The sequence below is a fragment of the Melanotaenia boesemani genome, chromosome 4, assembly GCF_017639745.1.
Source record: "Melanotaenia boesemani isolate fMelBoe1 chromosome 4, fMelBoe1.pri, whole genome shotgun sequence".
Classification (NCBI taxonomy): Eukaryota; Metazoa; Chordata; class Actinopteri; order Atheriniformes; family Melanotaeniidae; genus Melanotaenia; species Melanotaenia boesemani.
The window spans coordinates 12,319,959-12,346,977 of record NC_055685.1 but is presented as its reverse complement, the minus strand read 5'-3'; the positions used below and the strand labels follow the sequence as shown (position 1 = coordinate 12,346,977).

Genomic DNA, 27,019 nt, shown 5'->3' with positions numbered 1-27,019 from the left:
ACAAATGACATCTATTGCTGTAAATGTAACATCTGGTCAAACTTAGGATAAAAAAGTTATCGCCTGAGTTATGAAGATGTACACAGAGTAACTCTTAATGCCTGATGACTTTTTACTCTAATCACAGTTTTATAAAAACAAGTCTGCACGGAGTTCTGTCAAATGTCAACAGTCCAGCAATCAGAGTTTAATAATAATAATAATAATAATAATAAAAATTATAATAAAATTGGAATGTTTTCAAGTTTCGCTTAAAAACGTCTAATAACTGGGCCTTCATCATGATGAAGTTAGTTTTCTAATTACGACGTGAAGACATCTTAACTTGGCATGATAACTACACAGCAAGTTTCCATCTGGTGTATGTTTTATTCAAACTGAGTCTGTGGAGAGTTTCAGCTCAGTGCATATTACATGCTGGAAAATCTGCTATTCTGCTGATGCAGCTTGAAAATATGTAATATAATAATTTTGTCAACTTTCGGCAGTTCATTCATTCAACTCATGTACTGTGCAAAAGTCTTGAACCTCCCCTAATGTCTTTACATATTGCCAAGGAAACAGAAAATATCTACAGTGGTTAATATTGAAATGTGCAAACATAAATGGAAATGCAGCATACAAGGCAAAAACAGAGTTTGTACATTTCTAATGCAGATGAAAATCAGTAATTGGCAAGGCCACATTTATTATTCAGTGTTGTCTCAATCCTCCTAGGAAAGCATTTTATTTTATTTCTCCTAGTAGTCTTCCATAATTCTTATGAAGTTCTTCAGGCTTCTTGAAAGTCAATCCAAAGCTCTTTTTTGGATGTTGTCTGTCTTTTGTTTCATTCTTAGTCAAGATCATCCCACACTGCTTCAATTGTATTGAACGCTGGACTCTAAGGAGGATTCATTACTCCATGAGACCTGTTTCCACTGACTTTCAGTCCATTTTTGTGATGCTTAAGATAGTTTTGTTTTTCTTCTTATTTTGTTCTCTACTTTTCCAGTTTTTAAGCTTACGCTGCAAACCAAACCAAGATATGTCAAGTTGACAGAAGTTAAACTAGGATAATTGATCTGTCTCTAGCTTTATCTAATTATGTTAAAAGTTTAATTGACACAGGAATGAATTCATTTCTAAGTATATTAAATTGAGTTGAGGGACTCTCCTTTCTGAGCTCATACTCTTTACACAGGATGTGGGTCATGTCTTAATTATTTTACTCACTTGTTTAGAGGATGTCTGTGCAATGATGGTCTGCACTGACATGTGGTCATCAATTCACTCAGCAACTCACTATGCAATGTTTCCTGTAAAGTTCTCACTACAAAGTAAAGGCAGCTGCACGGACAGCTGTACTCCAGCTGTGTCGGGTATTCATAAGTATGTATCGTAAAGTTTAGAACATTACAGGAATTGTTATGCTAAAACATTCTCTGGTGGTGGAAAAGAATAATGAGCTGGACAACAGTGTTAGCAGGATCTGCATGCTCTCTGGCCACTGCCCCCAGACTGCAGTGCGTAACTGTTTACAAAGCACAGCCTCTGTATACTACTTTTGGCATGATGAATTTGCAGTACACTGCTTCATAGACAAAACATTACCTTTTAAATTTTGAACAGGACTGTAAAATAGCTGACTTGCTGGTGAGTGTGTGAGGCTGACTTAACAGTGCAATGGATTTTAATTTGGTTTGTAATACACACTGTTGTAATTCATTAAATGTATTCATTAAATTGGTTCATTAAATTAAAAAAAAATCTGACAAGTTACAGAATCAGAGCAATCTTTATTAATAATATGTGACTTTTAACACCCACTGACTCCACCATATGAAAACAATACTGAATATGTTTGAACATGCTAGAATTAGTATACTTTAAGAAAAAGAAAAAAAAAAAAGAATTGAATGTAATTAGCACATCTTATCCATACCATGCAAACTGTTTGTGGGCTTTGTTTGATTTCTAACTTCTAATTTTAAAGTACATTTAGTCAATCCAAAAACATAGTTTTCATTAAATCTTGGTGGATGTTCAGCATTAATTAAATAAATAATCCATTCTAATAAATAAATCACAGAGTGGTATACAACTTCTGTAGCTAAGGTCCACTTTGTCTCTCTTTCATCATCTCTATTTCTCCTCTAATCCACAAAATTTGACTCTTTTAACGTTTTAGGTCAAACTATAGTAGATAAAACCTAACCAGACAACAGTGATGGCAAGTTTGGAAAACAGAAGATCTTTACCTTGAGCACTCTTTGCAACACTTCACAAGAACATCACTAATAATAACAAGATCAACAGGATAGTGAAATGAGGTTTTGTGAGTTTATCCTCATGTCAACACAGTTTGTTTTATCAAAGCTTGTGTAGAGTTTAATAATTGGCAGTGGCAATTTATTTATATAGCACATTTGATTACACGTAAACTCAATGTGCACAATATAGTATTATGAAAAAGGAGAAAAAAAAGCAAGACATATAATACCTTGCTGCATAAACATACAAATGTACATGTAAATATATTCATAACCCAAATTACACATTTATAAATGCACAAGTTTAAAATTTACAAAACCCCCCAAATATAATTTGTTGTAAAAAACAATGACAGTATATCAGCTGATAATGCATAGATCCTATATGCTAATAACAACAGACAAAGCAAATGATACAGGAAAATAGATTACACTTTTAAAGACTTGTAGTTTAGATAAAAGGCCGATCGATGTCCTGAGAGACCTAAAGCACCACATCAGTACTATAGAAACATTGATAGTTTGGCTATCCAAATAAAGTGTTATTAATTTGGAAGATACATAAATTTGTCAGAGTCAGTTTGATAAAAATGTCCCTTTTGATTTCACCGTAAAGCAGTTGTGCTGATGTTGATTGTCAAGACTGTATATAATTACTGTATAGTTAGTATAAATACCAGAGAAGAGACCAAGAACTGAGCCCTGTGGAATCCCAGAGATGTTTTCTCCTTTTAAATTTTTATTTTTTTTTTAATCTGAAACTACCTATTGAAACATGTAAACTAATTATGACAGAAACCAATTCTGAACCTAAATGTGAACTGAGTCATAAAGTTGTTGAAATTAGAAGTAACACTCAATGGTGCCAAAGTGAGATCTTGCAGAACTAAAATGGAATTCTCTGAGTCTTTTGATCTGTTGAACAATAGCGCTGTCTGTGCTATGCTCTGAAATCGGATTATTACATAACAAAAACAAATAACTATAATTATTATTTAACAAATAATTATTGTACACCTTAGCTCTCAGTGAAGTCATTGTACGTTAATTTGATTTTAGGCAAATGCAACATGGTTATTAATTACATTTGCACTGTAAATAGTCTCAGCTTGTAAGGTTACTGTTGTTAATATTGCCTTTAAACGCGTTTTATTTTAGACTGTGTTCACTGTTATTGGTTTGTGAGAGGATGCAGGCAAAGGGGCGGGACTGAGCGCACAGTTGGGGGGTAGGTGCGGTAGTGCGGCGTCTGATGCGCGCAGGAAGACAACACTCACAGCTCTGGACGGACACGCTCCGGTGACACCGAAATGCACACAAAATGCTGCGTCCACGAGCTGTGACAAACCTTTGGATGTGAAGAAAGGAAACCAACCACCAACGATAACGCCCGGAAGCTCCAGACCGAAGCAGCTCGCGCAGGCAGCCTTCTTGCCGCAGAAATCATTCCAGCAGAGCTCTTTGCTGATGCGCTTTGGCTGTGCATGAGTCCCTCCGTTTGGTTTGCAGGTTCAGGACAAAACCGGGCGGTGTTGACGACCGAGTGAGGGGGATTCAGCTTGTGTGTGCACCTTATCCGCTTCCTCCATTCATCTCTTGGCACGAGCTTCAGAATGGCGTTAACGATCTGCACACGATTTACCGACGAATATCAGCTGTTCGAGGAGCTGGGGAAGTAAGGAAGCTTTTTATTTCCCCCAAAATCACCTGGCATCATCCCTCAGTGAAATGTCAACTTGTTATGCAATAGGCCGCTTTGGTTTAGGAGCCCGGATTTTGAGTCTTGAGTGTCTGTTTTTTGTGATCGTGCGTGTGTGCGCCGCTGATAGTTGAGCCAGGAGCCTATGATGCAGCGGGGTAAATACGCTGTCGTGTGTATCTTGCGGGCCTTTGCAAAGGCTTTCTGTTTGTTTTAATCCCACATCTGAAGCCCTGCTGACGTTTCGCTCTTACGAAAGAAGATGTATTGAGCGCGTGTCGTCATTTTTCTTCGTCCTTTGCAGAAGCTGATGCATTTCGACATTTGCGAGGCCACAGCAAGGCGAGGAGCCCCCTGTCCCCTAAAAAGCTCAACCAGGGTAGAAAGCATCGCGAGGAGGAGGGGGGATTTGGTAACCCACCCCTCCTTACCTTCTCTACCTACATCGCTCACCTCTCGAAACCCTCCACCCACATGACAGAAATACACACTCTGTAATGCGATTGCACACCATGTAGCTGAAGATGACACACTCCTCAGACAAGCACCGACCTGTGGTCAATTATCAGACTCCGGCAGGGAACCCCTCTGAGAGAGGTGGACGGACCTGCATGTGTTCGCACGCATATGCAGATGTTTGGATCTATTTCTAAAAATCAGTGTTTTAGGTTGATGCTAATCTTTTAGGCCTTCGCGTGTGTGTGTTTTGATGGTCATGTGCTGCCTGACCTGCAGTCAGCCCAGCACCCTGTGCTTAGTCCCAGATGTCTGCAGCTCGTGTTGACCTCTATAAAAATGAGATTTAGCCTCTAACGTTGTACTTCCAGTTACCCAGTTTCTTCTTGAAATGCTGGTCTCTTAGTTATCAACCTGATGGAAGCCTGCGTTTCTAGTGCTGAAGAAGGAATCTGTTCTACATCTTTGCCCTCTTCCTTTCTAATCCTATACAGATTTATCTTACACCAATCTATCAATAATAATATGATCATGTTGCTTTTATTGTACCTTTAAACTCACCTGATCTCTTTAGCATTGCAGCACCATTTACTGATAAATGTTTGAATATGCATTTTTTATAATATGAAAACAAATAGTATTTACAGCATGATGATAGAAATCTTTGTAAAGTGAATATAGAAAAAAGTTTCATTAGGATTCAGCTTTTAAAGTACCATACCACCATGTTTACATTTTTTAAAACCTCCCTACTAATATTAATGTATATAACTTTTTTCCTGATACACAAAATTATGGAATATATTTTTTATTTCTGGTTCTATTTGTACATCAGTTAACAAAATCTTAAGTGTTAACATGCTTTCATACTGAGTGCTAAATATTGGGTTACCTTACCTTAAATTGGGTTACCCTATTATTTATCTGTGCCCTTTGGTTCCTACAAAATTACTTCTCTGCATGTGTATGCAGAAGTATTTTCATCTTCATTCATAATTTGTATATAATTAAATGACCTGATGGGCCAGTCCCATCATCTGCTTCATATTCCATTTAATTTAGGATTAATTTAGGATCCATATGTGATAGAACCAGGGGGAAACAAATGGGATAAAAAAAATGATCAAGGACAGATGGTTCATATTCTAACTCTTAAACTAGGTTTCACCTTTTGCCCTTATTTACTTTCAGTTAACGAGCACTTACTGTATATTCTTTCCTGTAGGAATCTACAAACATATGTTCATCACAGTACCACGCTATGCAACTACACTGTAAGCTAAAATTCTTATGTAACATGTTGTGCTATGATTTTTTTCCTTTAACAAATCCTCTATAAATTAGAGGAGAGCTTTAGTGGCAAGCTGCTCACTCCAGAGGATGTTAGGTAACATGCTCATAGTACACATCATAGTGTACGCACCAGCTAGTCATGACAGAGACTCAAAGTATCTATCTCTCATATTGCAACACAGATAAAAGTAAACTAATATAATGTGCAGTAACCACAGCTATTAGATATTAGAAGTAGAATAATTGAATGTGAAGGTTGCTTTCAGGGTGAGCATTCCCAGTTTGATATTTTCTGGATAAGTGAAGTTGAATACTAAAGCTGCCTGCATGGCTGCAGAGATGAGCAGATTTAAGGTAGGTGGACTGCTCCATGGCTGCATTTAGAGATGAGAGATGCAGCACTCTGTTCCTCTCCTCCTTCAAATATAGATGACCTAGTTTTTTGATCTTCATACACGTCCCTGACACTCGAGAACAGCACATAGCTGAAACAATACAGCACATTTGTGCTGTAGGTGTTAATAGTTATTTGAAGAAATTTGGGTTGAAGAGTGGTGAAGGAGTGAGTTTTTGCGATTGATCTCGTAGCTGCTGCATCTGCACTTCTGGTCATTTTTATAAAGTAGTTTACAGAAAATAATTAATGCTTTTTAAACATGTGAGAGGTTTATTTCAATAACGAAACACTGCTGAATAAGGAGGGTTTACTTAAGTTGTAACACATTTCCAAACTAGGTATGGGATGACGGTTTGATAATCTAAAGCAAAATTCCACAGTTTACAGCAAGAAGGACCCTGGTTTGAATCTTGGTTGGTTTGGCTTGGTTGAAGCTTCTGTGTGTTGTTTGCATATTCTTCATGTTATAGCATGTGTTCTAACTGGGAGCTCTGGGTTCCTCCCACCATCTGACAATGTGCATGTTTGGCTCATTAGTGATTCTAAAATCATCCAAGTAGTGAGTGTTAGCATTCACTGTGTCTTTAAAGTGAAATAAAATGAAATGAAATGGAAAAATACTTCCTTAATCCCCTGAAAATATAATTAAGTAGGGTTTTAACCTTTAAAAAAAAAAAAAAAAGGAATAATTCATTGTGAATCTTTTCCTGGACTTCTTCTCTGGACAATCAGTTCCAGCAGCTGCAGGTCCATGCCCAGCACAGAGCCAGCTTTCTTAATCTTGAGTCTTGAAATATAATAAAAACTTACTGCTAGCAGTTTGATGTCCTATGTACAGATCTGGTGTTAGCTTTAGCCATGTTAGCCATTTTCATTTCATGACAGTGCTGCCTCGCATTTGGCTGCCATAGATGTGAAATCATATTTGAAGTATTGTGGATGGTGCTCACCTTCTTTTGCCAGTGGTTTTTCAAAAACCGTGACTTTTTATAATCACAGTTTACCTTCGAACTTGAAATCGAAGCGTCTCCTCATCAAAACTAGCCTGATTGGGTTAGTTTTAAGGAGTAGGTGCACCTAGAGCTGGATTTATACTGCGTACCGTAGGGTCAGCACAGCTGATGCCAGTGAAATGTGTTCTTGCACTAGAGCGTATGGTTACGGCCTCATGTTGCAGTTTCTCTACCATGGTAACCACACAAATTCAGCGAGAAGCTCTAGAAATCCAAAACATGTAATCACAAACCAACCAATCACAATGGAGTACTTCTGAATAACCACTCTGCAAGCAGGGGTGCACATCAGGTCTGGAAGAGGTGCGCTTCAAGCCTCCGTGGACCTACGTGGAGCATACGGCGGTGACACTTAAACTGACCTCACGCAGATGTTGGGCGAGTATAAATCCAGCTTCAGGCTTCACAACTTTTGTTGCTATCTAGCAGTCAAGCTGAAACTCAGCATAATTCTGGAATGTCTCCTAAGCAGTCAAGTAAGAAGCAAAATGTCCTAAATGTCCAAACCATGACAGTCTGACAAATGCCTCTGATAAAAGTTAATTAAAAATAGAACCTTAATCTCTGGTTTACAGTCACAGGGACATTTACAGGTCATTCAAACCAGGATTTTCAAATAAAGCCCTGCTTTTCTGACATTTAAAAGCAAAAAAAAAAACAAAAAAACTTGACTTTATGTGTGTGTTCTTTTCAAGGGGTGCATTCTCTGTGGTCAGGAGGTGCGTGAAGATCTCCTCTGGACAGGAATATGCTGCCAAAATCATCAACACCAAGAAGCTTTCTGCTAGAGGTAGGAAACAAAAACACTACGCATGTGCAGAAAAACATTCACTGAGTGTCACTGCATTACATGCTGATGAGCTCTGAACATTGCTGCCCCTGAAACAGGCTTGAGGCTCCAAAAGAGGACACGTGTGTGTGTGCGCACGCACGCACATTTATGCAGCTCTTAATGTCAGTGAGTAAAATAGCCAAGATAGAAAGAACGAGACTCATCTGGATTTTTGGTGATTAACTTTTCTGTGTATGTTGAAAAAATGGGGAAGTCATCAAATTATATGTCATACTGTATTTGGTCACTTGGACTTTCTATGTGGTGTGATTCTCTCCTCATTTTGTGTTATTCAGATTTGTCCTTTGGTTTCTATGTAAATGTTTGTCACGCACAAACTTGTGTGGGTGTGCATGTGCTCCGTATTGATTCAGGGCTCTGGCTGGTCTTGTTGTCCCAGGGGCAGATCTCTTGCGAAGCCGACCCAGTTCTTTCACATCCGTCACTGTAATTGTAGCCGCTGGCCTGGTTGCCTAAGGCTTGGGACACTCAGACACAAACACACACATATTCATACACTAGCTCATAAGAACACACTCAAACGTGCACGCTCAAGCACAGATATGACCCAGCCTATTTGTGAATACTAACCAATGGTGTGTTGTGCCTCTAAGGTTTCTTCTTTTCTTCAGCCAGTGTTGAGTTTTGTCACTACTTGCTTTTTTTTGTCAAAACCAGCGACTGTCATGAGACAACTATAGCAACTAAACCATACAGACATACAACAGCAGAAGGATGCATATGTCATAGAAATAAATTGTTAGACTGCAAATACCTCGACAAGGTCTGTCAGTGAGGCCAGGCCTTGCAGTTTGCTGACCCAACCATTACTTAGAATTGCAAATGTACAGCACCTCAGTTAAAGGTTAGGAGTTGTTTCCCTGCTCCAACACACCTGAATCAAATCAAATGGATCCAAAAGCTTCTTGTCAACTTCTTCACAATGACCCATTCATTTCAGTCAGATGTGTTGGAGCAGGGAAACAACAAAAACCTGCTGGATAGCAGCCCTTAAGGACTGGAGTTTGACACTCCTGATTTAACTAAAGAACAAGGCAGACTGGCCTCGCTGCATGATCCAAGAATTCATCAAAACTTGCAATGCCGCAAATAAGCAGCCAGTCTGACGTCTTATCCCAGTACGATGTATAGAATCACACACATCTTTTTATTTTTTTGTACATAACCTTCATGGATCTGGTTCAAGGTTGTCAGACTTCTGTAGATGTGATCTTAGCTTTTTTATGTGTAATCTAATTCACAATAATCACACATCTTATTGGGTATTGTATACCAAATGTTTTTACCCGTTGTGATGTGACAATTTTGTGTTTTATCTTAAGTAATTGATGTACGTATTAAGAAGTTTGCAGTATTTGACCTTTCATTTCACTCCACCAGTATCGCTTGTATACTTTACAACCTCCATCTCCTTGTTCTCAGCTGTTGGGCATTTTCTTTTCTCTCCTTTATAATCTTCTATTTATAGTTTTTCACCAGGAACCTGTACCCATCACATCCTTTTTGCATATTTTCTCCACAGATTCCCCACCATCTATTCCTGCATCCTGTCTTATCTCTCGTTTTCTCTTTCTGCTTTCCTGTTTCTTGTCTCAACAGCCCTTTATCTCTTCCTCGCTTTCTGTCTGTCTTCTGTCCATATTGATCCTCCTGCTGACTGATTGCAATGGTGCTAAAAGATACCTCTGCAGACGGATCAGTGTCTCGCCATTTGCATTGACAGATTTTCCAAGAATACCGCATAAAATAATCTCTCCCCTTTATGCATGTGTGTCTGCATAGACACACATACACAAAGATATAAAGAAAGTCTGTTCAAGGTTTACATACTGGACATGCTGGCATGTCAGATATGGTCTTAGCCTCTTTCTGCGATAAGCTTTAGAATTGCAACTCTGATTCCCTTCTCTCTGGCAGGATCATGACCTCCCCCAACCACTCTCCACTGCTTTCTGTTTGCCTATGTATGTGCGTACATGTGCACGAGTATATATAATTGAAAGGGGTTTAGGATAGGATTGGTGGCTTGAATGCAGGCAGATCAAAGCACTGTATGTTTCTGGTTATGCAGGCACGCATGTGTGGTGGGCCTGCAGGTCCAGTCACAGTCCTGCAATCTACAATCCTGATTATACAGCATTTCATTAAGAGCAGGGGATGAGTCAGTGAATGAGAGGAGGCAGTGGGGATGAAGAGGGAAAGAAACAGGAGGCAGACAGACAGAGACAAATAATAATAGAGAGAAAGAATGAAATGATGATGGCAAGTCAGGACGTAGGAGTTTTTGTTTTGCGTTCAGAATATTCCTCACAGCAGTTGAATATTTGTCCTCTCCCTTCATGCATGTGTCAGTGTCTGCCACTACAGCTCTGTCTGCTATCTCTTGTCAGTTAATATTTGCCTGTGGTGTGCTGTGTGTGTGTGTGTGTGTGTGTGCAGCTTTGGTGGTGCTTGTATTTGCCTAAAATCCCTTATCTGAGTGTTTTTGCAAAAGTGTCTAGATTTCTTTAAAAAAAAGAGAGAAATAATAATTGTTTTGAGCATTCGAATATCCTCCTTGTAAGATGAAATTTTTTTTCTCATTTTCTCCATATTCATTCAAGTGTATTATGCGGCTGAATTATCTCAGTCCTGGCTAACCAATTTGCAACTGACCTTTAAAGTGTCATGCCAGCAGAGATATCTTCTGTATTTTTATTTGTGTTCTTATGCATGTGGTGGTTTCCCTCATTATGTAGGTAGATATTGATCAGTTACATAATTTTTGCTTTATTGTTTCTAATCTGGTGTTTTTCAGGTATCACGGTTACCCTGTTTCGCTTCACTTTGAAGTGAGTTGAAGGAGAAGTGGAGCAAGGGAGGGTGTGCGATTATGGGAAAGGCAAAGATATGGAGATGGAGAAACAGGAGGGGAAGGAAAGGAAGGAGGGATCAGTGACTCGGAGGGGGATCACATGACTCATTGGGTACTTGAAGGCTAAAAATAAATGCCGTCCGTGCTTTCACGCTGTGTGTCTCTATTTCACACACACTCGCACACATGTGCATGTACACAGTATTGAAAATATCCCATCTTTTAAAAAGAAGCCAGGCTTCTGGTTTCAGCCAATGCCCCCATGTGCAAACCAGACTGACAGTAGACATAAGGAATCGTGCTCCGAGAGAATCTACTGTATGCCTGTGTATACATATGTATGCATGCGTGACATTTAGATATTAGAGTACACAGGTGTTGTATGAAAAATCTGACTTCAATATTTCTAATACGAGTGAAACTCAATGCAGTAGATTGACAACTCCAGGTGTTTATTACCATGTGATAAAAGTATCAACACCATGTTGAATTCCAAACCTATTTGACTAAATTAAATTATAACATACTGACATGTCAAATTTATGCAACTAACATTGCCAGTGACTATTTCTTCCAAAGACTTAAGCTTCACCTCCTAGCCCTTATTAGTGAGCTTGATTATGCCATTTAAAAGCAACCTAATCATCTCTATGACAAATGAAACAACCTCATTCTCTGATTCAGGGTTTTTGATGTGGTTTAAAGCTGTGGAAGAAATCTGGAAATGAAATCTTTTTGTTGTTTTTTTTGTAAACCTACTATTTTTAAAGGTTATGAGTAAATGTTCAAGTGCTTAAAGACATTAGATTAGTTACCTGTAAACTGTGTATGTAAATTACGTGAAGGTACGTTTAAGTGTAGGTATGCGGAGCAAGTAACCCTGGCCTGCTTTAAAGCCACAATGTGGCTGGGTTCATATTGCAGGCAAAAGTGGAGAAAATCTGACTTTCTTGTCCATATGTGACCCGGATTATTTCAAATCTGACCCAGACCACTTTTGTATGTGGTACTAAATCGGATACATTTCTGATGTTTTTCAAACCAATTTCAGTTTGAGTGGTAATGTCACATTTTACCTGACCTTTACATCACGGAAGACAGAAAGAGACGTTACAGTGCACTGAGTTTCACTCATATTAGAAATTTGTAGAGGAAGAGGAAACAAAAAGCCTAGGAAAAGTGCAGACTTGGACATGTAGCCTTATTAGGACATCATGTCGATTTTCATTCATTATGCGCTGCTTTTTTTCATTATTTTACTCTTTGCCATAACTAGTTCATGCTTAACCCGAACCTTATCCTAATTTTAATACTTACTTTAGCTATAACCCTAATCAGGACCCTAGAAAACAAAATTTTCTTTATTAGGATCAGGCTTTGGTCCCTGTAAAGACTATTGGGACCAACAAGGTTGGTGATTATACCACGGAAGGTCTCAATGAGTTTACAAAAATGAGTACAAACATAAAACAGCCATTAGTGCTTTTGCTGTTGCTTAAAATCAAAGATTTGGAGACGTTAAAAGGTACTTTGGAGAGGTCTTTTAACAAGACAAAGGCCTAGGCTTCAACATTTCTGGCAATAGTATAAACTGCAAAGTGATTGTTGTCAGAGAAAAATCTAATTTCCTAAAACTTTGCTGTTTATGCAAGCTATTATAAAAGCTCTTACATTTTAAAAATTCAAGATTTAAATAGGTTGTTCAGCCTGTAAAGAACCCACAGTGTGACTAACAAGCTTAATAAACTGCACATAAGGGCATTCTTAATTACACAGTATGTGCCGCCTACCTCTCTGCATATTGTATGTCAGCCTCTATTTTTTCTCCTTGCCTGGCTTCACTTGCATTATGTTGTTTTCAGTGCAGAGCTGCTATCTGTGTATTTTAAACATGAGTCTCTGATCTCTTTCTGCAGGTGGGTACAATTCATGCTGTTGCACAAAGCGCTGCTTAGTGTGATTGAAAAGATGTTGATATGCTTTTAGTCAAAGGCCACCTATTTAAAGACTTCAACAATGACCCATGAAGAGCATTTTGTTTGTTCAAAATGTAATTTTTTATTATTTTTCCAGCTAAATCCTATTAACATTGTGTATGATGCCATTCAAATAGATGGAGATTTGTATACAGATCAACAACTTCCACACATTCAATTTTTAAAATATAAACCATAAAGATCACATTTGGTTGTCAGTACAGCTGTGCAAGCCTTCTCTAGATGTATGATTTGGCACTGTTGTTGCACAAAGAGAAGTAAATGATGTACTGATATTACTTCTGTATATGCTGTGGAAAGCAGTGTAGCTTCAACACTCACCTCTTATTACATTTAAACTATTGCTTTCCCAACCTGTGAGTGAAAAGCTAAATCTCAATGTTTAGACAGACTCCAGGGGATTGTTGGAAGGCAGTGAGGCTAAATAAAAAAAGAATTTAGCTTTGATGTACATGGACACAGAGGATATGAGATAGAAAGTTTTCTCTGCATGTAGGTCTTACTCAGTTATGGAATCCACAAGACCTCAATCTTTTGCCAGTTTTTGTGGTAACCTCCAAGACTAGATAGTCTGTTCTGTTTAAGCAGGGAAACATTTTGTTACGGTTGTTCATTTTCAAACCAAATTAAAAAAAAAAAAAAAGTGGGAGGCTGTATAAAATGTAAAAACGACAACAAAACAAGAAAGCACCACTTTATAAATCTCATAAACCAAAATCTTGCTCATAATATAACATAGAAAACATATCAAATGTTTAAGATGAGACATTTAAATATTAACCCCTTATGATGCAGACGTACCGGTCCCGGTACATGACTACTAATCAACAACATTGCAGCTATGTGTGCAAGCCCCTCCGTCATGAATGCCCACAATATACACATCAAATGAAAGCTCAAAGTCTCGTCTTTCCGATGATATAAACCATTTTGACACGCAACAACCACAACGCTAACACTAAAGCCTTTTTTACTGAAAAGCAGAAAGTTTAAATGTTGACTTTCCTTACCTTTGAGGGCTCTGTATAGGTCAAACATCAATATTCCCATCAAGATTGGTCTCACTCTGTCCATACAGGTTAGGCGAGGACAAAAAAAAAAAAAAAAAATTCTGTGTGTTCTAAAGTGTATAACCTTTTTATCAGTAATACTTACAGTGATTCTGATTGCTGTGGGTGAAACTAGAGAGTGTTACCTTTACAAAGAGCCCAAGCCTGTACTTACAATCCAGAGGGTTCAATAACAGCAGTAATTCTAATTTGGAGAGTTCATATTACTGGCATTTTTGCCATAATGACCCCGCTTGATAAGGGGTTAAATTAGTTGGTATTAGTTTGTGTGACTCTGCATTGGATAAGTAGGTACAGAAAATGGATAGATTGATGGGTAATATTAGCTTATCTTGAAATGTGATGGCAGCAACACATCTCAAAAAATGTTGGAACAGGGCCATGTTTACCAATGTTCTGCATTCCCTCTTCATTTAACAGCAGTTAGAGACCAGCTGCTCGATGTGTAGGAGAGAAATCTTGTCCCTTTCTTGTCTGATGTAGGATTCCAATGGCTCAGCAGCAATATGAGGATTAGCATTGTGTTGCTGAAAGAGGCAAGGCCTTCCCTGAAAATGAATTGTCTAGATCGGAACAGACGTTGCTTTAAAACCTGTATATGCCCTTCACCTTTGATGGTGCCTCTTCCTAGCTCAGGGGTCTTCAACCTGTGGCTCTGGAGCAGCAAGTGGCTCTCTGGACCTTCCACAATGGCTCTTAATACAAATAGTGCACAAAGTTGGCTTCTATTTTACCAGTTCAACAAATTTTGTTTGTGGCTGCAGGAGAGTTAGATGGAGAGATGCGAAACAGTGCCATTTCATAAGAATGATGTGACCTCTTTAAAGAAGCATTACTTCACATTCTGACCTTAAAACTCTGCATTTCGGACTTGTTTAATGGCATAGTGACACCAATTATGTTTATCTCTTGTGCAGTCGCTACCCAGCAGCATCCCAAGGCTGAGAAACCGCCCTATTCAACTATTTCATCCGGGATGCTGTGTGTGAAGTTAATGAGATATGCATATCACTGAATTCAGTCAGACAGCGTCAGAACTAGTAATTATTTCCAAGCTGAATTGTTTGTATTAGGATGATCATGGTTATATTTTGGTATTTTGGTGTTCTCAGTGCACCTCAGCTGCAGCACATAACTATTAGCTCAGTACTGTGGTTATAATCCTAATAAAAAATGGCTTGCATAATAGGGTGTTGATGCATTTAAATTTACATGTGACTTTGTCTGTGTTGCCTTCTTTTCCTTGGTTTTGGGATGCCTTCAGACCATCCTTCTCCAATTAAGCCTCTTTTACTTATTAGTCTAATGTGTGTGTCTGGATTAGACTGTGTACCATAACGGCAGACATTTCCCGAAGTTATGAACCTCCAAGACACACTCTCTGAGCAGTTTTATCTCTGACACCAGCCACCTTTTGTTTCTCCTTAGAGGAGGGAGTTATCAGTTTCATAACTCTTCCTCTATTAGGAAGCAGCCGAGGATGACAGTGTCTCAGTACCTCTGATGGTTTTATTAGGCCCTTGTGTTCTGCAAGGTGTAGCATGGAACCGTACGGAGGGATGAATGGCCACTGGCCACAGAAGATGTTACCTTTGCCCCACTGCATCTTTTTAATTAAAAGTCTTAATTAAACTGCAGCACAGCAATTACCACAACTTGTTGCAACTGTTTTGTGTGTTTGTGTGTGTAAGACTTCAGATAACCCTTTTTGTTTAATGTTGATTGTCAAATATGGTTCCACAATGATTTAAAACAGATTACATTTTCATCAAACAAGATTAGTTGTTTTATCAACCACCATCAACCACTTTGTAGCCATCAGACCGGGACAACTCATGGCAGCTTTAGCATAAAATGGTTAGAAGTGAATAATAGTCATTTTCTACTTCTTCCAATTTTCAATAATTATTTGGTATTAACTCTCCTGATGATTGGTAATACACTGAATATGCTGAGGAGAACATCAGGTCAGCCAATAATCTGCTTTTTTTAATAAAGCAATGTAAATATTTCCTTTCTACAGTAATAGATGCTACTTACATTAAATGCAACAAGTTATTCTGGTCTTGTCAGGTTCCAGAAAATGAGTTCTTGACAGTAATATGTAGTCCTGATTTCTGAAATAAGACACAAATCAGACAGTCATTATAACTTGAGAGTGAAGCTACAAAGCAGGAAGATTATAGTTCATGCCAGCACAGACAGGGAAATAAAAGCAGCCGTGGTGTTTGAACAGCAGGCCTACAGAACCGATACAGAATCAAAATAACTAATATTTGCATTAGTGTGTTGATTTGTATGCAGCCTGTCTGTCCTTGTCTTGTCTTCTGCTGCTTCGGCTGTGACAAAATTACTGTTGCCACAACCGCAGCTAAGCGAATCTGATAATTTTCTCCTTTTAGAAGCATCTCTCCAGTTTCTTTCCAACCAAACCTGTTCTGTAGTTTTCCTACTTCTATGAAAAATAGCATTTTCAATTATGGTGAAAAGTGAACAGCAGTTATGTATGTTACAAATATGTTCTTAAAACCAGAACGGCCCGGTTATTAGACTGCGTTTGTCTGAGGAAATATTTCTCTGTTTAGATACACACGCTTCTATATTTGTTAAAAAATCAACCTTGTCTATGTGGCTAACCTGTTTTTATAGCTGAATCTCAATTAGTCCCAGTACCTTTTTTTTCTATTCACTCTCTTTGTCCTTTCTGTCTGTCCCTAAATATGGTAGCATTGGACTTGCAGGATGTCAAAGTAAACACAGACAGTACACTGCTGCAGTGCGGTTCCACACATCAGAAACTAAAAGAGAAAAAAGGCAGCAGTGGGGAGAGCCAAAAGGGGATGGGTGTTTGTAGGGGTATGCTGTGGAAATTCTTGAGAAATTCTGTGGGTTGTGGTCATTTCCAGGGTATCATTTCACACATTCTCCTGCTAACAATACCTGTAAAGAGTTATTAAGAGAGCTTCAGATGAATAACATGTCTCTCTTCAGAGTCTGAGCAAACTATCTTGCATTCAGATACATTAAAGATCTTTACAGAATACAGTTACAAAACATGCCAAAAGGACAATGCTAACAGGAGATAATCCATCCTTAAATTCTAATAAAAAATTAAGTTGTTTATAATAAGAGTTAAGGGAAATATTTATGTTAATCACAGTTTTAATACCACGTTTTCTAATACATCTGTACCTGCTAATGTCTTTTGATACAGTTTGCAGGCCCTACAGGCATACAATAATGATTCTTTTACACAATTAAACTATTACGGATATTGTTTCTAACAGTTTTCAAAACCCAAAGATATATGGAATTGTGTTTAGTGTAAATATCTTCATAGTAAGCGCTGTCCCTTGTCAGTTAAATTTGGAACAGTGCAATTCTTAATAGGTCAGGGCGACTATATTGTATAGCAACAATCCTCAATACTACTTGCACTGCTCACACTGTTTTAACTGTGCTCAAAATCAACTTTAAAGACACGTGATTATACATAAATGCAGAAATATACCAGATTAAAAAAACAACACAGTTAACACAGCCAAAGGTGGATGCAGATTGAGAGGATTTTCATTCATTATTCCAGATACTTTTACTTTGGGCTGGTCAGTATATTAAGATTTTTAAATACATCAAGACTTTTTCACGATATAGAATGAGGGAATATGGTTTATATTGAGATAGCTTGTTTTGAGATCATGAGATCATTTTGCATTTTGCACAATGACTTTGTTATGGTCATTGAAAAGTATTTTTCATTAATTTTGTTATAAGAGCATTTAATTTAATACACAGCTACTTTAATTTATTAATAAAGGTACATTTAGCACTCAAGGCTGTAAATTAGAATGCTTTGGTTATTTGTATATCATGAGTCAGGTAAAAAAAAAAGACTAAGATATGAAATTTGGTTCATATCTCCCAGCCTTTTTCAGCCTTCTGCTGGAAGCACATTAGTTACTGCAATGAGCCACAAGTTTGCCAACACTCATGGCTTATGAAATTATTTTAATACTTACTCTTTAATATGATGATTTGCAGTAAATCTAAACAGTTAAAATGAAAGAGTGAAAATATAAGCGGTATACCCTAAATGTGCTTGTATATTAGAATAACTTCATGTCTGTATGTCTTTAAGCTGATATCTAAATCATATATTTTCTTCTTGTTACATCAGCCATGGATTGAATTCTTTGCACACCTCCAGTTGTTGGTAGGTGTTGTTGTTGTGTAATGCTTTATTTCACTGACCTATATGTTGCTTTCCAGCACATCTTGATACTGTGGTTATGCTTAAATACAAAAAGGTTTGATATAAATACTAAAAACAGTTATCAAAGAGCCTCGTCTGCTGTTCTCAATGTGCTGCAACCAAAACAGATCAATGTCCACAGCATACTTTTTACATCATGTCATGTCGCTTTTTTTTTTTTTTTTATGGATGCAACTCTTAAAAAAAAGCAAAACAGTTTATGAGTGCCATCACAACTTAATGATTAACAGTATTGAAGAAATTTCACAGAATTCTAAAATATTCACATTATTATTATTATTATTATTTATTTATTTATTTTAACAAGAATTCTAATGAGTTAGTTTCTCATTTCAAATAATTTGTCAGTAGTTTATTTGTCATCAACATTTTGTAGAATGAAACTGACTTAAACAAAAAGAAAGAAAGAAAGTGAGGTGGGAGGCAGAGCAAAGTTTATGCTAAGAAATTTCTTGCAATATTTTAAATCTGTCAGTGAAAAGACAAAAGCAAGTGCAGCTCCACATCACCGGTGATGCAAAAACCCCAAAACAACAACAGTCGGTTTTCAACTTGGCTAAAGTTGCTGCTCTGTAGGAAATTGATACATTGGTGGTTATACTGTATGCTTAAGGAAATACTATCATAGAATCATAGAAACACAATCAAGTGTAGAGATACCATCATTTTGTATGGTTTGTTAAAGAAATACTAAATAAATTTCTTCACTTCAACAGTGCTTTTGACTAAATTTAGTGGCAAACTGACATTCAATATATTCATGTCATTGCCCTGCAATATTCTGGTGGCATGATGCCCCACCCCAGGGCATCACTTTTACTGGCTGGAAAGAGCTCAGAGAGGAGGCAGGATACAAGATGGATGTATAATCCTCACCAAGGGGATGCAGTATTATCATAATATAGATATTTTACAATATAATGTTATTAAATTAGTTGCATCTAAAATTTGAATGCAGTAACCATTTAGCTTTAAACCCTCATATATTATTAATTTCATTAGGGGGTGCCAAAAATTGTGAAAATCTTTCAAAATTCAGTTGTGTAGCTTGCAAGTCCATGCAACTTGTTCAAACTAATATGCACTGATGGTTACGCTTGATCTTTATTTGTCAACCTAGTCATCAATAAAATGCTGTAAAGGGCATGTTGTTGTTTTTTTTTTTACTGAAATAGAACCAATACAATGGACCGTAGATTAGGGATTTGCATGAGTAATCGACTAATTGATTAGTTAACACGGTGCACAAAGTCGACAACCTTTCTTTAAAAGTTGCTGGTTTTGTTTGGAAGAAAATTATGTCTCATCGCACAGACACATGGTGCTGTTTACGCTGCTGTGTTAAAAAACAAACAAACAAACAAACAGTGTGGTCCCTTTAAAGTTAAGCTAGAGAGGGGGAGAGAGAGACAGCTGGTCTGACTCACAGCACAGGTCTGGGTCAGAGCGGGTGGTAGGATCAGAGAAAGTCGCTGTGAGAAACTGCTTGTTTATCTGTGAAAGCTTTTGCTACAAGCTTTAGCAATAAACACCACACAGCTCTTCTAGTTACAGCAGAGTCTCTACCTAGTTGACTTGAAAAATCACCTAAAATACCCATACCTACTGTAGATGTATTCTAAGAAACTAAAGTGGACAAGGAAATGCAAAGTGTTCTTTTGTTATGTAAAAATACTTGTAATGAGTTACTTTTCTTAGCAAGGAATAAATGATCTTGTTATCTTGAAAAACTGGCCAATGCAAAATGTTTTGTTAGTCTTCTTTAAAGTTTTGTTACTACTTTGTGACATCTGCACTTTTATTACAGCTATGCACAACATTGTGCCTACTTAGATCTCTGATAAAAAGTAAGTAGTGTACCTGCAGTTACCAGAGATAATTGTGATCTTTTGTTGCTTTCTGATACATATGCTCATCCACATTGAATTGGGTAAAAGGGTTTTGACCAATCTGCCCCTTTTTCATGAAAAACGTTGCAGAAAGATTGGAAACAAACGAGGTTATTTCATCGAGCTTGCATGCAACTGTAGGTAAATTTTATCTTTGTTCATTTTTAGTAAGTGGCTGTCATCTACATTTGGGTTAGACAAATAAAGAAAAAAAATGCATGGCGATGCAGTGTTACCTTGTAAATGATGTGACCAACTATCACAGTATTTATACAGTAAATCTGCAAAGGCTAACAAACGTACAGACAGACATTCAGACAGTCAGTTTAGATCAGGCTAAATGGCTCCAGACGTTCCTGAATGAAAACAGCTGACTGGAGTAGCTCCATTTGTCTGTACAATTACAGCGGCTACATATTCTGTGGAAATGCTGCTGTCAGTTTTTACCACGTAAGCAAAGTACCCCTCAAAGTGTGTGTGGCAACAGAAGTCAAACCTGCACATGTTTAGGTTTTCTAAAGCATTTTGTTAGCCAGTCACAGCTCATTGTTGTCAGGTTTAGTTATTTTCTAGGTCAGCCAAATTTCAGAGTTGCTTGCAGCTGGAAACATGTTAAATGAAAAATTATTTACTCATCCAATAAAATGTAATAATGACCAGTTAGACCAAGTCATACTTTTGAAATTTTGAAACAGGTTTTTGCGATTCAATACTAATTTATGTAATGTACAGTGGTTGTTTGCAAAACTCCAGTTCACTATAGTATTTCCACATTTTCCAACTTTGGCAGAGGCTGTAACTGCTCCATTTTTACCACCACATCTGTATGAAATTAGCTATGGCTCATATTGTATAATTTAAATAAAATACTGCAGAGACCTAAATTTAACTGCTTTTAAGCTCAATTCTGCACCACTCATTGCTATCCAAGTTGACACGTGTGTTCCATGTTACATTTCTCAAAATCAGGTGTGTTTGAATTGATATATACATGCTCCCACTGACGTAGTTATTTTTGCTGCTCTGTCTGTTGTCCTGTAGAGTTTGCTAGTTGTGTGTGAACTCTCGGATGTCTGCCATTTGCATGCAAGGCTGGTTCCACTGCAGAGGAGAGGGGAGGCCTGACGCTGTGATTGGTGCAGGAGTTGCTAGACAACAGATGTCCAGCCAGCTAGGAGGTGTACTACCTGTGGAGGAAGGAGAGAGAGAGTGGGGGAAGTGGAGGTGGAAAATGCTGGAGAGAAGAACTGAAGCTGTCATATGACAGATGTTTGCAATGTTCAGTTTATCAACCAGTACAAACCCCCCCCCCCAAACAAACAAGTTATGATTTAATTCATTAAAAGAGAAAACATTTTCTCATAAAACACCAAACTTGGTTATTTGCTTCTGATTGATGTGGCATGTGGGTTGCTGTAACATTTCCTAAGAATTCAAGTCACAGTCTGGATTGATGCGCCTCGCAGAGACCAAATGACAAAAACAAAGAAACAAAAAACGACGGATGTCAGATATTTTATACAGGTTCAGAGCTTTTACATCTTATATGGCTATAGAATTCCCTGTTTGAAAAGCATAATTTTGCTCCTGCTGGTTGCATGTAAATGAACTATTATGGAGTACAAAGGTAATCTAGTTTTCATATTTTCAGGTTGCCAAGTCGTATTTATTTTGGGAAATGCATAATTGCTACAGCATCAATATTGCTAGCCAGGTGTGTTTTCAGAGAATGTCCTCCTCCCAGTGATGAATCCAGGGTTTCCGCTACATGTAAATGATCGTTGGGCACCGCCACAGCAAAATAAAAGTCGCCATGCTTTCAGAATAATTTTTTTTTCCAGATGTTACGAATGTAAATTATATGAATGGATACAAATGAACATAAAGTATATATCTGCGTACATTTACAGCCCATAATAAGAGTGTGAAATTGTACTCAGAAAATGTGGCACTGCTCTGCAAATAATTTAATTTAAAAAAAAACTAACGTTGGAGACTCAATTTCCTGTCTGGTTCTACTGCAGCTCGCTCGAGTGTGGTGACAAAGAGGTGATAGAGCGGAGTAAAGCCTGCTACATACTCCATGTGAAATGAGAGCTGTGTTCTTGTTCTCTAGGCCGCAAAAACAAGAATAAATTTAATTTTGATCCGATCAATTAATACTTCACGAGAAGCTTTGTCCGTGGCACTGCAAGGTTGTGCACACGGCCGTGTTCATGTCTTTAAATGCAAAATGTGATGTATACATTTTTGTACTTTTTCAGAACCTCAACCAGTGTCAGTTTGCTTTCTGTAATGAATCATTCTTGGGTGCATTTTTATAAAGGTAAGCCTTTATTAAAATATTTTCAAAGAAAGAGTAAGGAACCCAAGGAAGAGTCAGGTTACATAAGATAACGGAGAAGTTCCATGTTCTTGACTTTTATGTCTTCAAGTTCTGATGAATAGAACAACAGGAAGTGATATTGATGAGTACCTTTGCAAGTGTAATATTTAAATGTTCCTAACGTTTACCTCATGATATTAATGATGTAAAAGAATATAACAATTGTTATCTATTTACAAAACAGAAGTAGTGGAGGAGCCTAGTGCAGGGGCAGAGCAGGAGAGTGCAGTCGGTGGGCTGTGCGTACAGCAGAGCCTTATGGGTCTTCTATAAAAAAAAACAAGACAAATCAAGTGCCCTCAGTCTGCCAACAAACTATGCTACATCATCAAAAGGCTACATCATCTTTGTCTTAAATAATGTATTCATAAAAGTTCGAAGTTGTGATAACAACGTGGGTCATTTTGTTTGTGCAGGTGTAATAGGTATATTTACTTTAAATAATTGTTTGTTGATTAGTTAAATCTTGAAGTGATGTGTCTTATACTTGTTGAAATTAATAGTTTTCTACGATGACATCTGTTCATATGTAAGAGGTTGAGATCAGTGATCTACTAATTAAGTCTGGGAAATTATCCGGATGGGACTGGTAATGCCTGTAGAGATCAGGAGAGGGAGCTCTCTACGCATGCTTCATTCACGCCAGAGCTGCTGCAGATGAAGCATCGTGTCTTGAGTGTCCTTCCTTAAATCTCCAATTACAGGTATGACGTGAATATGTTAATGCCATGAACCCGTTGGAAAACGTGTTAAAATGAGTTGTAGTTGTGGAGTGAATGTTAAGGGTGTTCTGTAGAAAATGTATTCCCGTTTGCACAGTTTTGTCAGCCATTAGCAGCTAGCTCAACCACGTTTCTCCTAGCTACATCAAGCATACCATGCGCTGTGATTGTGCGGTCCAGCAAGACACAAATGATGTGCGACTGCTCTTATAAATGTATTCAGTTCAAGAATGAGCAAGTGATTAACTCACTAATTATTAGTCTGTTAACTGGTAGACATACGAACATGTGGTATGTAATATTGACATTTTATTCCTCATCTTCAAGTGGATTTTGTGTTTTATTATGTTATGTTATTCATCAACTCTGTTTGGATTTACTGTTAAAAAGGATGCACCATATAAGAAGCGATTAGCTTGCCTTTTGGGGAAATGGATTTTATTTCATGAGGACAGACACTAAATTCAAAATGCTCATAACGGATGTTATTGTTTGTCATAAGAAGATTTGTTTGGTTGTGAAGAATTCAAAAATGAAAATAAATTCACGCCAGAGCTGCTGCAGATGAAGCATCGTGTCTTGAGTGTCCTTCCTTAAATCTCCAATTACAGCCGTCACGGAGCAGAGTCCAGCCGAGGTACCAGGGTGTAACATTTTGGAGGCACTGCTGGGATGAAGGTGATGAGGGTCAGCTGTCCCAGATAGACATCCTTGTCATCATTCAACCCTTCACATCTACAACCTGGTACGACGATAAGGTGTGGTGGTGAAAGAGCTGCGCAGAGGGACTTGCATTGAATCTGAGGTCGACCATCAGGTACCAGGAGAACTGCATCGTTTCTTTGCACAGAGAAGGTTCTTCATCATACTGACACTGTCTTCGGTTCAATGATTGAAATGGATTCATCAGAGTTGGAGGACTTAAAACTCAATATTGGTGCAGCTTTGTACACCTTGACAAAAGATGCTTTAATTGAAATTTTTGGGTTTCTTTCGATTGCTGATTCAGCATTTACCAAGGACTCAGACAAAAATCGATCCTCTCTCATTTCACATATTACCAGGCACCTGGAGAGAGATGGGTTGGTTGAACTAGAAGACCAAGGTATGGCAGAGCTACTTAGCCTGAGTGATAAAATTGTAGAGTTACAACAATCTGCTAAAGATAGTGCATCAGACTATGTAGCTCCCAATTCAACGCGGAGAGATGTGGATATGCACACTATTCAACTCACTGAAGATGAACTGAGGAAAGAGGTGGAGACGCAAGTGGCATTAGCTCTGTCATTACGGAACGAACAAAGTCAAACTAACAAGGCCAAAACTCTTTTGAGTGATGAAAGTAGCGGTATTGGGCAAGGCCAATCCCCTATTCAGTCCATACCCCATAATCGAGTCTCTTTACAGTGGGGAAGAGAATTCAAAATATCAGGCCAGATTGGTGAGCCAGGGCAGAGGGACAAACTCAGTTTCTCAAGTCTAGCACATCAAATTGAACAAGGCATCACCAAGGGATTTCCTGAAATTGAAATAGTTGATGCCGTGATTAGGGCGATAGCACCAGGTCTACAACTACGCAGCTACCTTGAGGGCAAAGGCAACCTTACTTTACCTACCTTGAGGAGGATTCTCAGGTCCCACTACCAGGAGAAGGGTGCGACAGAACTGTATAAACAGCTCACCTCAGAGGTCCAAAATAATAAGGAGACCCCACAAAGCTTCCTGTTCCGTGCTTTAGACCTGAGGCAAAAAATCCTCTTTGCTTCACAGGAAGCAGAATCTGGTTTAAGATACGATCCTGCCCTTGTACAGAGTATGTTTCGCCATACAGTTCTGACAGGCCTGCAAAATGACAGCATCAGAAGTGATCTACAACCATACTTGCAACAAACAACGACAAGTGATGAGCTGCTCCTTGAGAAACTTAACATTGCATGTGCAAATGAAGCAGAGAGACAAAATAAAAAGAAACTCCTTACCCAACAGCGGCCAGCTACTGTCCACTCACTTCAGTCTAATGACATGGCTACAGATAAGAAAGGGAAAAATGCAAACGTGGACCACAGCACTAAAATCCAGTCTGATGTATTAAATGAGTTAAAAGAGATGCGGTCTGAAATGGCCTCATTAAAAATTTTCGGTGCTGAAGTAGCACAAATCAAAGAGTCAATCAGACCCCCCAACCCCTCGCAGGCACAGTACCTGGCCCCAACAGTAACGCAGGAATGTTTCCCCCCTCCCCTGTTCCAGCATCCCCCTCAAAGCTGTTGGCCACCGCCAAGCCCAGGACGGAGAGGAGACACTGCTCAGTACCAACAGAGGTTTGCACCACAGCACTATTACCCCACCCGAAATCGTGCACGTCTGCGAAGATGTATTGGCTGCCAGCAAAATGGGAGTGAGTACTGTAGTCATTGCTACAGATGTGGAAGTGATGAACACTTCCTGGCAGGTTGTAGGGCGAGGGGAACCAGACATGAGAGAAATGAATCTTTAAACGACGGAGGGTTACCCCCACGGGACAGGGAGTAACCAGAACCTTTAGAATGTCCCAATACTGTTGCTCCTACTGTGGGCTCAGTGAGAAAGAGCAAAAGTTTAGACAATGTGCATCCTGTAAAACAGACATTTATTGTTCCAAAACCTGTCAAGCTCAACACTGGCCAAAACATAGAAAGCATTGTAAACATTCACAAAAACAGTCAACTCAGTACTCTCATGCAAAGGCAAAAATAACCCCTAAAAAGACAGATGGCAGTCAGTCCAATCCGGTTGCTTTGATAGGGAAGCGGTGCATGGTTGAATGCTACATACACGGCCATAGAACCCAAGCACTATGGGACACAGGGTCTCAAGTTAGTATTATCGATGAGGGGTGGAAAAAGAGATATTTGCCGCATGAGAAACTAAGAGATGTCTCCGAGTTGCTTGATGCACCAGATGATTTGAAAATCACAGCTGCTAATGGCCAAAGCATGCCATATAAGGGTTTTATTGAGGTCGCTTTTGGATTGGCAGCAGAGGGAGCAGACCCCAAAGAACTTGTTGTCCCCATGCTGGTGATGAGAGGTGAAAACCTGTCACAGCCAATTCTAGGCTTTAATGTCATTGAGCAAGTTGTAAAAAGCAGCACCACAGAACTGCCAGATGTTGTGAGGAGGAAGCAGTTACATGAGACATTAAAGGCAGCCTTTCCAAGCCTTGAGAAAGGAGGTGTGGCAGCCTTAATTGATTTGATGACTGCTGAACAGTCATGTGACTATGTTGTGAAAACAACAAAAGAGAAGGTCATTGTGCCAAAACACACTTCTGTTAAAGTTGACTGTAAGGTGCTAACACGGCCACTTAAAGCAGACGCTACACTCCTTTTTGAGCCTGATGTAAACCCTCAGTGGACTGAAGGCCTTGAGTTTTGTGAGACTTTAGTCAAGCTAAGGAGTGGTGCTTCACCTTACATTGTTCTTGATGTGCAAAATCCCACTGATCACGATATTGAGTTGTCAGGAAGAACTGTTGTGGGTACTTTACAAGAAGTTCAGGCAGTGTATCCTGCCACTATTTTAGAAAAACCTGATAACTGTCCCCCCGTATCGGTGAGTCAAGTAAGTACAGAGATCGAGCAGACCACTGACGTCACATGGGATCCACCAATCAACCTAAGCCATTTGAATGAATCAGAAAGAGTAGTTGTACAGAGCATGCTTCGTGAAGAGTGTCTGTCCTTTTCTAAGTCCGATGATGATATTGGTTGCATTGAAAAGCTAAGATTAAACATATCATTAAAAGATTTGGACCCTGTAGCACGCACTTATCTATCAGTTCCGAAGCCGTTGTACAAAGAAATGAAGGACTATCTGCACAACCT

At 38.6% G+C, this 27,019-nt stretch overlaps 1 protein-coding gene across 9 annotated transcripts in view; it reads left to right on the top strand.

Moving 5' to 3' along the window:
- Positions 1–3,354: 3,354 nt before the first annotated feature.
- Positions 3,355–27,019, top strand: part of camk2d2 (calcium/calmodulin-dependent protein kinase (CaM kinase) II delta 2) — a 55,917-nt gene continuing 32,252 nt past the window's right edge. For 4 of the 9 annotated variants that reach the window (XM_041981965.1, XM_041981963.1, XM_041981964.1 and 1 more), the window contains exons 1-2: positions 3,355–3,927; positions 7,806–7,900. In XM_041981965.1, coding sequence (XP_041837899.1) covers positions 3,866–3,927; positions 7,806–7,900 — 157 coding nt within the window. In that variant the 5' untranslated portion in view covers positions 3,355–3,865. The remainder of the gene's footprint in view (positions 3,928–7,805; positions 7,901–27,019) is intronic. The other 5 variants (XM_041981971.1, XM_041981969.1, XM_041981970.1 and 2 more) reach the window with 2 other exon arrangements.